The following is a 19,111-nucleotide window of genomic DNA, read 5'->3' on the forward strand; positions in this document are numbered from 1 at the left end:
TGACTGCTAGGATGAGTATTGACTAGCTAGAAGTCCCCGGCGCGGTACGGACGGTCAAGGTAAACACGCTCGTGACACGCTAGTATCCGCGAGATGACGACGGCCGGTCGTGGTTTGCAAAATATACACGTATTTTGCTGACTATTAGTTAGTAAAAAAACTCTTGCAATTTATGTAAGCACGTTTCAGCTATTTCACGACAATTTATTATACATTAATATTTTGTTACGATAAAACATTATCGAGAGTCCTGTAATAGTCATGACTCATTATTGCGATAAAAAAGACTTAGGATAATTGCAAGCGTTTTAAATGACAATGTGTTAAATATAATAAAAATATAAATAAATAAGCTAGTCCAGTCAAATATACTATTAATACAGTATAATCAATTTTCGACTTTCCTTGTATATATGAAGGGAGTCTAAGAGAATAGCATTGAATGAATGGACCCGCCAGAAACGTTTTATTTCAGATTTAAATTGTTTACGATCATGTATTCCATATCTAGGAGGAGTTTATTGATTGCTTCCCAGAAAGCGATTGTTCTATTCTGTAAGATGCGGAAGTTATCTCGGAATCTAGTTTCGTATTGGTGAACGTCGAATCTCTGCCCCGAATTGTCACACCCTGAATTGGTTGCGATAAAATATGATGCTGTACTCGTATAGCTGTATAGAATATAGCTCCCCGAAAGCTAGTTTCAGCTTGTCTTTGTTTTTATTTCATACACTATGGAAATTGTTCTGACAATTTTCTATTCTTCGAAATACTGTATTTGTATTTCGTTAGAACAGCCTTAACCTTAGGCCTAACAATGTTTATTAGGCTATTTACAGTACATCCAATTAGCATAATTCTACCAGTTTTGAGCTGATCTTGTCGATGTAACAATACAGTCCTTGGTTGAGGTGTACTCCAAAGAAACTTGGTATATTCATTTTCCTATGCTGTTACTTAATGCACTATTGTTGGGTCTTCGTTTTTTTTTTGCTGTCGAAAATGGAGATTGTCAAATTTATATTTGATAAGTTCTCTAATAATATGTTAATTTCTTCAAAAGCTATGTTTTCGACGCGTGGCTTCTTTTTAAATCTGGTGCAGAGAAGCGTATCGTTTTCACCAATTATGTATTAACCAATTCAATCTGATTTCGTAAATGAGAAAAAGGAATAACTTAGAATTGATCCACGTCATGGCGCTTTGACTTTTCCTAATAAGTTTTTTACGTTCTTCTCACATCATTTTGGAATAGAGAAAGCCCATCTGTGAGCCAGACCTCGGACACTGCTTGTCCAGAATTAGTGCAACGGCGTTTTATGATAAACACTATCAAGGGTCTTTGACGGATAAAAATGTGCAAAATTCGTGTTCTCGTCTTTCTAAATCATAGACAGCAAAATCTGTGTGACTTATGACAGCATTAACAATCGACTTTTGCTTTCTGTATCGAAACCGTTTAGGACAAACCATTTGAAACCGTTCAGAGAAACCATAACATTTTCAAATAAATATATTTTTTTAAAGTGTTTATGAGGACATGTAAAATGGAAATGGGATGCTAATTATTTAAAAGTAAACAAACAATAGTATTTGAATTTTTTTTTTAATCCATAAATTTCAACAGTGCAATATTTAGACGAGCCACATAATCTTTAGCTCATATATAATCGAACGCTTGTTACAGGATCTTGTATTAAATCGTGGAATCAAATCAAGTACAGTACTAATCGTATATCTGTGCTATTTAGAAGGGCAAGGCAACATTGTCAGAGGCACCACATGAACCTCCATTAATGGAAGAAGAGCTCCAAGGATACATGATTATATAGGTCCATCCATATATTTCGCGTCTACGTCCATTACTATTAATTATTGTGTTTCACCCCTTCTATGTTACTGGTAATGTAAAAAAATAACTCTGGTACAATAGTAGTTCTACACCTTCAAAGATTCCAAGGTTGAAAAAACCAGTGTTTTCCTTAAATATGTCTTCGATTCAGTCCTTAGTTACATCAATCTTTTATTTTGAATGCAAAGAAAGAGTCAGGAAATTAGCGGTTTCCCATTCACCGCAATTGACTCTTGCCTCTTTTCCGACCATTTACCTTCACCGGCATGGTTGCGTGTTTTAAAATTATTGCTATTTTAGAGAAACTTCAATTTCTCAATCATCAGAAAACATCATAGTTTTAATTGAGCCGTTTGTTTTAAAACTAATTTGCTATAAATACTAATAATGCTATAAATAGCACGCTAAATTGAAATGTGAGTGACTCCATTTCTACTCTCTACATTGCATTATTAGTAAATCTCTCCAAAAGGGAATGCCTAACAAATAATCGATTCGTTTGTAGTGGAATCTTAAGTAAATGACACCTCTGCATCAGTGTGAGTTAGTGCAATCTGTATTCTTTGTGGTTAATTTTGTTTTCATTTTTCTAATGGCAATCACTTAAGATACTTTTCTTTTTTTTAATGTTATTGACGATGAACGATATGAAAAGATAATAGGATTTCGGACACATGACATCATTAAATGTAACACAACGTTTCGAGGATTGAAATTTATCCTCTGCAACAGCTGATAAAATAGTGTCAGTCAATTACAAAATAAAGAAAAGAAAGATAAAAAGAAGAGAAATAAAATGGGTTAAACATACCCGAAGTCATCTTTGAGTCCAAACAGGAGAAGTTGAACCGAGGCGTTGTTATTGCACAGGATGCTTACTGTGTCGTGAGCACACCAGCACATACGAAAGTGGGATACCATTTAAAATATAATGGTTATCCCAATATAGGCATTTAAAGTACGCATTGTTTATTATTGTTAATAGGTCCACGTAAAACATCTGAAGGTAAGGATAGATATCAGTATGGTATTATGGAAAGAATATTAAATAGACATGACTTTTTATTTGTCAAAATTGTAATTTTCTTAATTAATATTTTATTTTTTAAACCTGCCATTTCCTTGAGTCATAATTCTTATGCACACTCAAAAAACTAAATTCTTATGTTCAGTTTTTTTGTGTACTTGCAATCACAAACATTCTAAGAAATTCTACGTTTACAAATACTTGATGGAATGATCATAGGTTATAACCTATGATATATATATATATATATATATATATATATATATATATATATATATAAACCTATATACCCTGTCTTCAAGAACATTATCTTAAAGGGAAACTATCATCATGACTTTCTTTAATCAACCCAACCAAAAACTGATTAAAACGTCGCTAATTTAGTACACTGAATTGTTGAAATCTTATCTTTTTTAAATTGAATTTAATTATTCCAAAGCTTATCTATTCCCCATGGTCCAATAAATTATTTACATGTTCAGTTTATGTTCCCTAATGTAACGTCAATGCCTAATACACGCTGTTAAAGTATATCATAAAAAACACAACACATTTTTTACAAAACACTGCTGAAGCTTCAAGTCACCTTTCGACCCCCTAGGTCTGTCAATAACCTTAGCACATTTCACTCTCCTCTCCCATCACACTTCTTTGGCACCAGCTGACACGACTTTCTCCTGCAGATGTGACCAAGCATCGTGCAATCTGAATACATACTTTCATTACAAAAGTTTTCCTTTGTCATAGTCTGTAACTAGACATATTGCACATTTTGTGTCAACAATGCTGCTTGTTTCCAATTCTCACAGTTGGTTTATCACTATCACTGTCCTAGTCTGCTCTCAAATTCGCATATATTATTGTTATATTTAACATGTATAACACTTCTTTTTATTATCAGTTTTCTACTTCAGCCGTGTTGACATATAGATGGCACAATTAAAACACCTTAAACTTTTTGGCTTTACGGAGAAGAGGTATCTTCAACCAATATAAACCATGTATATAACACTAACATAAACTACATTGCTTTTTTGATAGTTTTAAATGCTCTTTTTTACAATTATATACAATTCTAATTTGTATTCAAGAATATGACTCTAAAACTATTCTAGTCTATCTTGTGCTATTGTAATAAAACTACAGTACGCTAAGTACAAAGAATAGAAGAGTAACGCTAGTGTGAGCGTTTTTAAATTTTGTTTAATAATGTATTTAACTGCCAAATTGTTTTAATGTTATTCTTGAGTTTTTATATTATAAATAAAGATGCTTTTAAGGGATGACTGCCACACACAGTAATGTATATGGGCGACTTGTGCAATACCCATTCCATTTAAAAATTATTTCTTTAAATATTTGTTTCTTTGTCGTATAAAACATTTGAGTTTGAATTTATTATTACTAAAAGTAGGCGTTAATTCAACATTCGTAAAAACTATGCGAGAAACTAACAAATGTATAGATATGGAAATGATATAACGCAAGAAACTACAAATATATAAATATGTTAGTAACACATCGCAAAAAGTAAAGTATATATATATATATATATATATATATATATATATATATATATATATATATATATATATATAAGTACAAGGAAATTTGCTTGAGCAAAGCCACCACTACTTCGCTAATAATAGATTCCTCCGTTTTACTTAATTTTGAATGCCGTAAACCTATCATATCGTGAACTAAAAAGTGTAAAGTAATGTTGAAGATTATGCTTATACTGGTTTATTTGTGAAATCATTATGTTTTGTAACAATAAACATTTTTCATATATTGATTGTTGTGAATTTTCAGTATGGTGATTATAAACCATTAGTTAACTAAATTCTTAAAACCAATCTAAGAGTAAAATCATATTTTAGGGCCAATTTTATATTCTGCGGTACGTTGCGTATATTCTCACCCAGAAATGTATCAGTTCACAATTTATTAGCTATTTAGGTTTTCTAGAACCATGAAATAATAAATATTAATATATTACGCTCAACTTTATATCTTGGAAGTGTTAAAGTTACGAGCCATAATTAGCCATTTGTAAAACACCAAAAGCCTAATCTATACATTAACAAGCGACAATGGTGGTAATAAAGAAGTGAAATCATGTTCAACTGTGTTCTGGGTTTTCCACTTTAATTAGCTTTTTAATGAATACACATTTTCACACAAGCAAACGACTATATAGGGTTCACCGTGGGCAAATATTTCAGGGAGAAAACGATAACAATGGATCATTTTTGACAGCAAAAACGACTGACACATTTAACAAAGACATTACTTTCTGCCTGTTTCACATTTCGTGAAAACACCATCCCACAGGTGTGAACGAATTTTAAATATACGCTAGTTAGGTGCTACATATAAAAAAAATACAGAAGCTATAGTCAAAATCTAGCTTAATCTGTACCTGATAAAGCTAAATAGATGAAAACTCCGTAAACCCAAATTTGAGATGGTTAATTAATAGGCAATATGGCACCACATTATCGCAAAGCGTAGCCTTCGTTTCAACCTCAAGAGATAATCAAAACTTTTGGAAATTGTTAAGTTTTTATTAATTAAGCACCAACATGAAAAATTAGAATTTGGAAAATCTAATAACCACAAAATTGGTTACTCGTTTACATAAGTAGATCTCAAAGTCATATTTTTACTACAAGGAAGTAATATACAATTTGATTGCTACGCAAAATTGTAGGTAGATTTACAAGAAGCCAGTAGAAGCAGAGAAGTAGTAGATTAGAAGGAGAATGGAATTGGTTCAAAACTAGTTATTGCTGTCACTGTGCATGATCTTCCTGAAGCTGGAACGTTTTAACGGACTTCCTCCACTTCCTCCGTTCCTGGACTTTATTCCAGGAAGAAGGAGAGCTGGCCGGTGCTTGTTATTAGGAGTTTGTCACGGGTGGACGCTTGACATCCTATAAAGATATCATCAAGAATGGCAATCTACACTAAATTAGTGACAGGATCTTGAGGAAGTGATGATGCTGTTCAGTAGCTGATTAAGGAATGAGAAATTGGCTAATGTTGATCATCAGGCAAGCCTCACTGGCAAATATCGAAAAATTCAACTATTTTATGGTAGCCAATAGACTGAAACTGATGCACGAAACAGGATGGATGGAACCATTTACTTGTGTAATATTCAAATTTTTTACTCGAGGATATACTCAGAACTTAAGGAGTTGAGTTTGCTGTCGAATCTAGAATCCGGACCAAATATGAAAGTTGCCGTGGTCTTTCGGCGCACGGGCAGCGAGGCGGACAACTGACCTGCAGACCTTCACTGCGGTCTGGTCCCAGATTTGGGTTTCATCTGGGTGGGGTGGCGCTGACTAACGTTCCTTCGCGTGGCAAATTGGGACCGCACTTTCGCTTCTAGGAATTAGAATAGATTACTTTATTGTTCATAGACACATTACAATTTTTCGAACATAGTCATATCGTATAATAAATACTATCTCTTAAACTACTGTTAAAAACTCTTAAAATTATGAGAAACTATGAACAAAAGTTGAAAAAGTCAGATAAGTTGTAAAATTTACCATTCATAAGAAAGGATTTTAGCATCAATTTACAAGGACAAATGTCAGGGCAGTTCTTTATGGTGTCAGGCAAGAAATTAAATATTTTTGGTCCCAAATATAATAATGATTTTTGGAAGAGCTTTAATTTATGTTTAGGAACTATCCAACTGTTCAACTATTATTGAAAACAAAAATATAAATAGATTTGACAAAAAGGGAGGTCAAAGATAAGATTCCCTCTCTATGAAAATATCCTCTTTAACTTTCTCTTCGTCTGAGGCCGCAGATAATCCTAAACGCACTTTTTTGAAGGACGAACATTTTGTAAAAAAGGATTCAGAAGCCGTCCCTCACGACGTGACCCCATAGCTAAGAAAAGGGCAAATTTGTCCGAAATATACAACTCTTAATGTGTCTTTGTTTAAAAAACTATACAGATACCGAAGGCAATATAGCGCCCTGGCAGACCGAATGCAAACTTAATCAAGTTGAGAGTTCCACTTTAGGTCTGATAGTATGAGAGAATCCCCATTGTAATGAAATGTCTCTAGAACCCTATTCACCGAGTCAAATTTTATAATCTTAGTCTTATCAACATTTAATTTGAAAAATCATTTATTGAAAACCATGAATGAAGTTGGTCCAAGGTACTTCGTAACATTTATGGAAGAGATTCCAGACAGATTGAATGCAAGACAACACTAGTATCATTAGAGTACTGGACAAGATGACCCTCAACATGATTTCCAAGTTCATTGACTTATATAATAAAAAGCAACAGTCCCAATATCGACCCTTGTGGGACATCGGCTCTGACCTCACGCAAGTGTGAAACAGTTTTTCCATATTTGTGGGTTACTGCTTTCTTTTATATAAATTAGAAGCATAACAATTAATTATAATAGCATTATTACAAAGACAATGCACCATTTTGATGTCAGAGGTTATACTTATCATTAATCTCATCTCCCACTGTATTACCATAATATAATGGTATTTTTATTCCGAAAAATAACCGAGTGATTTTTGTATTACAATACATTAATTTTACCCATAATTTAGCTATGGTAGGAAGGTTTGACTAAATCTGAATTTTGAATTTAGCTCCTCTTAGTGCAGTGTCTGAAATCTGACGCCGTTACACAAATGACTCTTAGAATCTGGAGTCATTTTCGTCTGAATATATCCAAAAAAAGTTGGCAACGAAGATGCTCAAAATTAAATTTTAACATCGTGTCGACATCAGAGTCACCTAGGCTATAAAATATAGTGTAATCTAGGTTGAGAGGTTGCTAAACCGTGCTTAGAGGTTGTGTCTGAAACGTCGTAGTGGACTCAATTGTGCTCCTGATGAGACATAGAGAATACCTGTTCTCCTAGATTACACTATATGTTGTAATCTAGGTGTGCCTGGTGTCGAACCGATGTAAAACAGTTCATTTAAGGCCCTCTTTTTTGCATCTCTTCAGAAGAACATGACTCCAGGAGTCAGGTGTGTGACAGCGTCATATTCCAGACGCTCTACTAAGAGGAAGGACCTAAACTCAACATTCAAAATAAATTAATAATAGTGTTACTACTCTGTTAATAATTATAAACCTTATACAATTAATTATAAAAGACGGAGCTGTTTAAATTATTCTAATAATTGCTCCCACCCCCCCCCCCCCCCACCCCCCCCCCCCCCCACCCCCCCCCCCCCCCACCCCCCCCCCCCCCCACCCCCCCCCCCCCCCACCCCCCCCCCCCCCCAGAAATGTGAATATAAATTTGGCAATTCAATACAACTTGATAAGCTACATCAAAGTATAGCAAAGAAAATGTAGGAATATAATCAAAATGTTCTGGCCTTATTTACCTTGCAATTAACTTAAAGAAGAATAAAGAGATAATAAAATAAATATAATAACCACAAAAGGGAACTAATACAAAAAAATCCATCTTTTTTTAAGAAAAGTAAATTGAGATAAATATCAGTTACTTTCTCAAGGGAAATTTCTTTATTGATTGCATAGAAAATGTTTTCTTGTACAATTCAATTTGGCTCTTGCCTCCCAGGACTAAAAATTACTCTTTAAATCGATATTTCTCTAACTGTGTTGATAAAGATTGCATTTTATAAAACATTATTTTTTAAAATAATATTAACAAGTAATATTATTTAATAGTTAATCAAGCCAAATGTATTTAGCTTGGCATAAGTATTAAAACAATTTTGTGCAAAAATAATTTATCGAGGTGGTCTTAAACAAGTTTGCAGTTCTCAGAGTGTAAATTGAAAAGTTGATTGATGTAGAACAACTAAGCCGTAAATGGACTCACCAATCAATGGCCTACTGTGTGAACTGTGTAATGAATGGTAATGAACTCCAGCCATTCCAATTACATCAAATAAAACAATTGCCTAACTCTAGTACACTGTCACTGTCAAGGGACCGCAGATAACTCCAAACTGCAGTTTTCATTTTTATTCTACCTAGTCGGTATTTTAGCCTGCAATATAAACGCCAAACCTAGATATATTCTTTGGGATATAGCTGTAGTAGTAAAACAATCTAATTATTTCTGTAAATACCTGAACTGCCTAGCCTTGTTAAGCTTCTGTCTGAAATTTTATTTCTTTTAAGTTTTTACTTGTAAATGGTTTAGTAATTTTTCATAGCTGCTTTTATATTAATTTATTGATAAAAAAAATATAATGTAAAGATAGTCAAATGGTATCCATTATAAAATTATCAAATTTTACAAAAAATTGACATTACAATAAAAATTTTTAGATCTGAACAGTAGACAATGACAGTATAGACTTTTACTGCTGGCCTATTCTGAGTGATCGTGGATAATGTCCCTAAGCCTATGGAATAATCCCCTACCACACTCAGTACTTTTAAAATGAAGTAGGTACCATTTAACGAAATGAAACACAATGCTTAACCTGGTTTTAATTTGTTCTCTTTTTTCACAGAATCAAAACCGAATGGTCAATGTGTATACAAAAATGAAAACCTACCAAAAAGGAGATACTTTCAACGATGCCTGTGAAGCAGTCTGTTCCTGCGAAGATGGAGGATTTGTTTCATGTAAACCAAGGTAATGTAGAATATAGGCTACTACACTCTTAAGTGAGTAAGTGCTAACAACGCTTTTATGTTAAGGTTTGTCTTTCCATAACATAGACACAAAAAATGCCCAAAACACAAGCCGTTGGTTCACAGCTTCTTATAAACAACATTTAACTTTAAAAAAAGTAATTTGAATCATAGCTTTGTTTCAAATCACTAAACGCCCAACATGTTAAGGAAGTTGGCAAAGATATGTTATTGCAGTATACTGAACTATAGTAAAAAAGGGGAAGCAAACTGAGCCTACACTAAGACGTTCTTTTGGCACAAACTAAACTTAGTAAAAAAATTATTTTAAGCTTGAAGTTGAATTTTAAATATTTTTTTTAATCAAGTAATAATTTCTGTTCACAAGAATAGCTCCCCACTCCACAGTATAGAAACATATTTAATGTACTCGTATTACACATTAAAACACCCAGTGTTTTATCAGACGTCCTATTTCGAACTTCTATTAGATCAGTGAATGTTAGTGTATTTCCTTACTTGATGTAAAGGGGCTGGTCACCATTATACAAATGGAAGATGTCCTCAAGTGACCCTCAAGTCAGCAATAGTTACTGAAAAAATCCCCATATATATTGTACAACCTGTCTCACAGTATTAAACCTGGAGGTTTTTGTACTGTAAAAGAGATGTTCATCATCTGAATGGCAAACTGTTTCCAGACATCCATGAGGTTAACTACGGACACTGTAATAAATTCCCCAAAACATTGAAAAAAATCTTTGCAGTGCATTCCATCTCACTGAACCAGGATTGAAATCTAATTTACGTCCTTAAGTTTCCTATGATCAGTAATTGTTATTGGGAGAAACAGGCTCCTTCCATGTAATAGTTTTCTTTCTTTTCTAATTGGATTCATAGTCTTTTTTCTATTGCTAGCCTCTCTTGGCTAATTACTACTTCTATTTCCGACACCGAAAGATTTTCATTTGTCTTTTCCTTTCATCATTTTCTTTCAACCAATCCAGCCTATCTCTGAAATCCATCCTATACAATTGCACTAGGCCTGAGAGCACTGAGCTTCCAATAGGGGTATTGTCAGTTTACCTTCACCATAGTGTGAGATCTCCCTAAGCTTTCCTGAAGTCAGTAGTGGTTAAAGAAAGGTATTTCATGATGTAAGCCATCTTCAAATTGGAGTCAAACCTAAATTGGCTTAAGAGGTTGGGCTTAGCTGTCTAAAAAGGAATTCATTTTAACTATTACGTTAATCTGTTACTGTCAAAACTCAAATGTGTAAAGAAATTCCCTATCTCTGCATCCCACCTCATATCAATGCACCTCTAAAAGACCCAATCACTGCAATGATCTGATCTCCCAAAAGTCATCCTTAAGGTCATTGAGATGAATCATCATCCAAGTAAGTCACATAATTCCACTGCTTCAGGCCCAATAACCTGTATCAATATCATTCATTCAGTCATCATTCACTTTTACAACATGAGTATCACTTGTCCACAACATGGATTTGTATGCTAATCAGGTAATCTAAAAAAAAGAAGAGATAGTTGGTTTAGAAATAAAGGAAACTGAGAAACTAATGGACTTCAAGGATCTTTTAGCTCTAGAAGATGAAAAACCTCAACAATTTGTATGCTTAGGGCTAAGAAGTTATGCAAACTCAAAGAATAAGAAAGTTTAGATAAATCAAACCCAAATACTGGTTGGAGTGTAGAAATAAGTTGAGAGATGATACAGATTTTGTTGGAACATGTACAGTTTTGGAAAGTTTATGTAGATCACCCCATTGGGTTCAGAAAGCAAATTAAACAGTGTAACAGTTATTTCAGAATATTGCTGAAGTTGAATCCCAGGTGACCTATCAGTATAAAAGTTGGTAAATGAACATGTTGTGAAAATTAATTTACTGACCATGTTAGTTTACATCAATTGGTGCCTACATGTCACCAACTTTGTATTTATTTATAAAGCACTTTTTACTGGGAGGAGGAATGTAATTTTAATATTTCTGTTAATAAATTTTGACAATAAACATATAAATATTTTGTTTGAAAATCAATATTGTTTGTTACATGTTTGGTAATTATTCTAGGATAAGATTCTATAAAATACTTTACCTTATTACAGTTTGATAAACATTGGTCAGTTGTAACATTTACCTGAAACTGAAAACTCGCAGGTGTTCTTCAATACTTGATTTTCACATGTCTTTGATTAATGACTATTTAGATTATTGCAATGATAGTTTCATCAATTTTTAATGTTGTTTATATTGCGATTGAATGGTTTTTAAAACCCATTTAATACAAAAGGATTTTTTCACAGTTTTACAAAGTTTGTGAAACTCCTCCTGTAGAGAGGACAAACCCTGTTGCAAAGTACATGAGTGCGGGGTGGAGGTGTTATCCCTGTTTTATTTAGAGGCAGTTAGTTACTTCTGTTGTAATTGAATTTTTTGATAGACCATTTTCCGCAGTAATTGGATTTCCACAAACTGTTGTTACTCATTAAAAGAAAGTAAGAGGGAACGAAACAGTCTTAAATCACTGAATAAACACATATGGACAAGGTGCTAAATATAAAGCTTTTTAATAAAAACTCCATAAACTTTGAGTTGGCAGTGGGTATGAGACAGTCTGTCATCTGTGCATGCTTCAGGACTTAATGTGTGATGATTTGAATGGATGCTTTACTAATTAATTACTCATTTATACGTCAGTGGCAGTGATAGCAGGCCTATATAGGACCCTTGACACAGGAGGGCCCACAGGTATGGGGCCCTCCACAGTAATAAATGTGTTTACGGGGGGGGGGGGGGGGGGGGGGGGGGAGGGGGGCATGAAAAACCTGTGGGGCGGACTATAAAACCCTTATCATCCCCAATTATTGTATCAACACATCAGTATAAGTTGTATAATTCATGATAAATAAATGATGATGCTGTCTTTTTTATTATATACACTGACCTGCGTTCAATATTATATTTTATTTTATATTTTCAATAAATTATTTGTATTTGTTGTTTTGTCCAATCATTATTGTCTTTTCAATTAATTTCTATATGTTACTTTAATATCATAAACTGTACTGAGCTCAAGTAAAAAACAGGCTTCCAATAGAATAGAATAGAATAGAATAGAATAATGCTTTATTTCTGAACATCAAGTACAGAGAATGGTGTCAAGTATGTTGAGGTTAAACAATTCAATATTGGATGAATATACAATGTTATCATGTTCTTAAGTTAAGTCCACTGTCTTTGGTCTTTGTCAAGAAACTCTTCGATTGAGTAGACTGGATTATCTGTCAACCAGGAGCTCAATCTGTGGTTTTAGCGCTTCGCCTGTCAGTAGCTTGAAGTCAGCAGGGAGATGGTTGTAGAGTTTAGCCCCCGGTGAATGATGGTTTTCTTTCATAAAGAGCTGTCCTATGTCTCTGCAACGGGGATTCTTGATGAATGTCTAGTGTCATGAAAATGTAATCTTGTTTCTTTTGGGAGTCCTAATTTATCAACATGGAGTATGACTGCCTGTATGTAAACTGAGATTACTGTTTTAATTTTGAGGTTTTTAAATCTTTCTCGGCAACTGTCTCGTGCTTTTAGGTTTGCTATGGATCTTATAGCTGACTTCTGGATGGTGAGTATACGATTTAATTGGTAGTTGATGTGCCACCCCATACTACTATACCATACCTCAAGTATGTCTCAAATAAAGCAAAGTATGCCTTCTTTGCTGCTTCTTATGTTGCTGATGCATTTAATTCTTCTTATTACATAGAGAGAGCAGAGTTGAGTTTTCTTGCACAGGATGTCAACATGTGAGCCCCCATGTCAAATTTGAGTCTAGAGTGAGACCCAAAAGGTCAGTTTGGTCTGCAAGGTCAATATCAGGAAGGGCCGGGATTTGTTCACCTCTTCTGCTGAAATTGATCTGTTTTGTTTTAGAAGGGTTTGCTACCAAGTTATTTGTAAGGCAGTAGTCGTATGTCATGTTTAGGGCAATGTATGCACTGATGCTGATGTCCTCTGGGTGTGTCTCCTTTCAGTAAAAAGGGTTGTGTCATCTGCGTACATCACCACCGAACTGTAGTCCTTGATGTAATCAGGGAAGTCGTTTTGTCAAAAGTATAAAAAAGTACAGGCCCAAGCACCGATCCTTGTGGTACTCCCTCTTTCAATCGAACGTAACTTTGATTTTTACTGTTCGAGTAACACCATTTTCCATGTAACTGAGCACTACCAGTTGACTCCGTCCACTGAGATAGCTTTCAAAACCAGTGTTTAGCAGTTTCCTGGGCCCCTAGTGCCTCTAACTTATCAAGAATGATATCATGGCTAAGGCAGTCGAACGCTTTTGAGTAGTCAAGGAGAACAGCAGTGGTGTATTTGCCTTTGTCAATGTGATCAATAATAAATTCTACTAGGTCTGTTAAGGCTGTGGCTGTAGATCTACCCTTTAAAAAACCATGTTGGCAGTCAGTGAGGAGGTCAAGTTGTGTCAAATGGTCTATGAGTCTCTTCAGGACGATTTTCTCAAAGATTTTGGAAAAGGTGGGAATAATTGAAATGGGGCGATAGTTACTGAGGTTGGTTGAGACTCCTTTCTTCAGTTTTGGGTACACTTTTGATACTTTGAGAGCCGAGGGAAAATGCCGCTTTTGAAAGGATTTGTTGATAACATCAACAAGAGGAGCAATGATTGTTTCAGCACAGTGTTTTACTAGCTTAGCAGAGATTTCATCTAGACCCACTGGAGGTTTTATTCTTCAGGGAGGAGATGATTTCTTCAACTTCCCTCACAGTTGTGTCTGTTAGAATAAGCTTTGTCTGTGTTAGCCTAGGCCTAGGTGTTGTGACTCTAGTAGATGGTTGATTTAGGTTGCTAGCTGCTCTTAATGTGTCCTCTGCGATGTTTGAGAAATAGGTGTTGAGTTCTTCTACAATGTCTTCAGGTTTTTCTATGGTTTTCCCTTCAGTAATTAATTTGATGAGTGGATTGTTTCTTCTCCCCTCTTTTTTGTAGCCCTCTCAGAGTTCACTATCTCCCAAGCTGCTTTGGATTTATTGCTGGACTGCTGTATATGGTTTGCTGCACTCTCTTGCCTTAATTTCCTCAGTCTTAGGTCATATTGCTTCTTTTTACTAGCCATGGCAGATCTGTTTCTCTCTAGCCCTGTCAATTCATACATACGAAGCAACTGAAGATAGTCCTGCTTTAGTTTGGGTAATTTCTATGTCATTGTAGTTTAACATAGGTTTTTGCTTTTTTCTCTGCCTAAGTTTCTTTAGTGGACATGCAGCATTTATTTCCATAGTCATAGTATTTAGAAGATTGTTATAGGCTTCATCGGCTGATATCGTTTGATAGACTTCGGTCCACATTTGTTGTGCAAGGCCAAGTTTAAGGTGGTTAAGTGTATTAACATTTAATTTGTCTTCTGATTTGGGATGTCTGTCTTGGTTGCTCGGTGGTAATATCTAGCACACAAAGTTGTCCTTTGTGATCTGATAGACCTGTATCAATATGTGCACTTTGAGGCTCTCTATGGGGAAGTTTGTACAAACACAATTAATCGAGGAAGCTGAGTGATAAGTAATTCTAGTTGGCGGAAGGTTTAGTCTGTTAAATAAGCCAAGTTTCATTTTATAGATTCATTATCATAATGTTATTTTTAAACCAACTTACATTTTGAGTTCAAAAACACTTTGAACTGTTTTCAATTTTGTAATCTATGGCTTTCTGTAGTTTTAAAATTAAAAAGAAAACATTAAGTATAGAATTGTGCTTTTTTCAGATGCCCTGCTGTGAATAACACAAAGTCCGAGAAATGCCTCACGTTACCAGACACTAAGGACCCCTGCTGTACTCTAGTGTTGTGTGATGTCTCCTTGGATGACCATGATGCCTCTAAGCCAGGTGAATATGTTTTCTCGCAATTTGCTACACACTTTTAAAATAACAAATCCCTAATTATTGTCATTACACATCACTATACTAATTCTTTTATTTTCTCGTATGATGGCTATCTTGTTGGTGTTTTTAATCAACTTACTAACTAATGGTACTCTAAATAATTATTTAAGTCTGAATTTAAATATCATAAACACAAAAACATTTTATTGATACTTTGTAGTTATGTAGCAGTTATTAAGTGTGAAGTAGGATGAAAGTGGTTGAAATTATCACGAACGTTTGTTATTTTTCAAAAGAAAAATAAAACCAAATGTATTAAAATTCTGATGCTCCTTTCAGTACAAGATTTATTTTAAGTTAGCACCACAGAAAATAAAAAAATATTTGAATTTACAATTTTTATTTATTTCATTTTAACTGTTTGCAACCATTTCTAACAACTTCCGTGTAAAAGTGTTTTAAAATCCAACATTACAGATTGCAGGATCATCACAATGGATTATATAGCCTGTGGGTTAGTTAACAGTTTAAGACTGTAGAAGTTGGTAAAAATGCATAACTCAAGTTAAATGTAATACAGGTTTGAATATTATTAAAAAGTGAAACTATGAAACATATTTGATATTGATAACATACTGTTACAGGAAATTTTACCATTTATTGTATATTATAAAACAACGTTACTTTTAACAACATCATAGGATTCAAACTTAAAACCATTGTTTTAAAGAATTAGCTTTTAATAACATACAACTTAGTGGTTAAAAGTATTTTATTGTGTTGTTTTTCTTGCTTTAAATTAAGTTGGTACCGTACTTAAAATCCGGGAAGCAAGTGCCGATTTGCATTGTGTAAGCGTATAACATGGGTGTGTAACCAACAGATGAAATTTTCTTTAGAAAGAAATGACTCATCAACTATACTAGTTTTGGTGGTTCAGAGGTCAAAGTTGAATGTATCAAAAGGGTTCAAAATAACAAATGGCACTGTTTTCATAGGTAAACTTAACTAATGTACGACTTGCACATGTGATATTTTTCACCTTAACTGATGTATGATGCCAGGTTGAGTGTTTATTATACTATTGTCAGCCAACAAGACAAAGACTGAAAGTCACCATTTTCAGCTAAAATTTCTCTCTTTTTCTCATTGCCTACATCGAAATTTTGAAATGAAAAACATTCTTTGAAAATTCATTAAAGTTACATCGGTTCCTTAAGTAAGAATTAATTACTATATAAAGCACACTCTTTTAATAATTAAGCCCTTTTAGTCACAAATTGTTTGATAATTTTAAATAGACTTTTTGGGTTGCTTTTGAAAGAGTTATGCTTGTTGATATAAGTTAATGAGATTTGTTATTTTCCTTATGTGCATGGCAACTACCCCACCACATTTCATTGAAATTTAGAAAATTATTATGAATTACTGTGTCAATTTGGCATGGAATGATCCTACATTAATTTTCCATGGTAGAATTTTACACTCTCCTGATTATCTATAAAATCTCATTATATCCCGTTTGCTGTGTTAAAACTTTTTTGAAACACTATAATTACACAGATTAGTTAGTGTTATCCTTCTCACTACCACATTGATAGTTTCAAAAATGTTTAAGGTAATCATTTGTTTCTCAATTATTCATTGGACTTGCCACTGGGAGCTGCTCTGGAGTCCTTGTTTCTCACTTACAGGATAAGTGTTTCAATACTTTATATGAATAACTGATAATAATATATATATATATATATATATATATATATATATATATATATATATATATATATATATATATATATCCAATATTGATATCAAAATTAATAAACAGATTTCATGATTAATATTTAAACTTAAGTAGTTTTATTCAGATCTATGATTTCATGCAGAGCAGGAGTAAATACAATAATACAAAAAATTGTAGAAACTTTGGATTTACACCAATGTTCACTGATGCCATTCATTCAGTGATAATAAACATTGAATTAGATGAAAGAGAAGGTATTGGACTGATTTCTTGGGTGTTGTCTCTATGAGTCAAACTTTCTATAGAAGAATTCAAATCAGTCTCAGTTGGATCAGATACTTCATCTTGATCAGCATCTCCTTTGCCTAAACTAGTATAGCCAACATGTTGTGCAGTGTTCTCATTTGAAACTATTTCAAGTAATACTATATCACCTCCATTACACAAAATTGAGTAACTTAAAAATGTCAGACTGATAATAATCAACAAAGGAGAAAAAGTCCCTTGTTCAATTTGAAAATGTTGTCCAAACAATTCTGATGTATCACTTATAACAATTGGAAGTCCAACCATAACGACATATTCAATTCTCTTCCAAACAATGTTCATCATGTAAAAACAAATTGATAAAGAAATGATAACCTCGAGAACAAACAGTAGCCAGTTCAGAGTTGGTATCTTGATATTGTGTTTATTTAACAAAAGTATCATTCCGATGAAAAAAATAAACTTACTAATTCTTGCCTGTGTTGGTCTTGGGCTGTTGATTTTGTCATCTTCTAATTCTATTTGGTGCAGATACCAATTAATGGTTATAAACATAATTGTCATAATTACAAAAGAAAATGAAGTATTCATTTGTGTTTATGTTACTAGACTTGTGGTATTATTTATGGTTTATTTTTAAACAAATAGCCTACAATGTAATTTACCACAATTTAAGGTTAGAATTTAGACTCTATAATAACTGGTTCATAAACATTTATTTTATCTTTTAGCTCACAAACTGTTGATAGTTTTATCATATGTAAAAAGACATCAGCTCTGCCATCTGAATTGATTATCAGTATAACAATAAAAAATACAAATGTAGCAGAATAATATAATTTATACTGTACTTCTTTTAGAGAATAAAACTTTAGTCCACAAGAGTAATCAAGATAAGTCTTTGAGTTTTGAAATACAATTTAACTATTGGAAAATAAACCAAACATCTGGTAAATAGGTTAATTCATAAAAATGCATTGAAAATATATCATATAATTGATGAGTAGGCTTTGATATAATAACAAATTCAACCCTAAATAGAAACATGAATAAAAAAAATTAAAACTGTAAATAAAAATATTTTGCAATTTTATTAGAAAACATATGAAAATACCTTAGAAATAATTATTTATTGGCTTAATAGTATACCAATTTAGCGTATATCTAATATAGTGTTGGTTAAACTCTTGAATTTGGTAAATTAAACAAATGCATAAAAATAAATGTTTCTTATGATTTTGTAAACATCAAAGGCATTTTTAAGTTTCTAAAAGCCAGTTAATTTTAAGTAAGCAAAATAAGAAATGAACTATAAAAACAAAAAAAAAACTTATATTTAAAATACATTTCAATGTTACTTTAAATTTTCATAATAATAGAAAGCTTGTGTTGTATCATCTTCATTTTTAAACCAATTTATTACATTATTACATTTATTACTTATCATTATTTAAACCAAAACTGTACAAACTTTTAAGGATTGGAAAGAATGCAGGTAAAATACATAAAAAATCTGGTAAAAATACTTAAAACAGTTATGCAATTTTATTATAAGCAATATTATGATGCAACCTACATTATAATTAAATTAAATTAAAGTATTCTGATATGTTTACTAAAATGATCCAACTTCCAGGTTTAGTTTGTTTTGTTTTTTGGAAGGGCTTAATAG

At 33.1% G+C, this 19,111-nt stretch overlaps 1 protein-coding gene across 1 annotated transcript in view; it reads left to right on the top strand.

Moving 5' to 3' along the window:
• The first annotated feature begins 9,392 nt into the window (after nt 1–9,392).
• The window catches only part of LOC124352792 (putative epidermal cell surface receptor), a 52,996-nt gene continuing 43,277 nt past the window's right edge, over nt 9,393–19,111 (top strand). The window contains exons 1-2 of the mRNA XM_046802466.1: nt 9,393–9,514; nt 15,310–15,431. Of these exons, the coding sequence (XP_046658422.1) occupies nt 9,402–9,514; nt 15,310–15,431 (235 nt within the window). The 5' untranslated portion in view covers nt 9,393–9,401. The remainder of the gene's footprint in view (nt 9,515–15,309; nt 15,432–19,111) is intronic.

Source organism: Homalodisca vitripennis, chromosome 1 (assembly GCF_021130785.1).
Source record: "Homalodisca vitripennis isolate AUS2020 chromosome 1, UT_GWSS_2.1, whole genome shotgun sequence".
NCBI lineage: Eukaryota > Metazoa > Arthropoda > Insecta > Hemiptera > Cicadellidae > Homalodisca > Homalodisca vitripennis.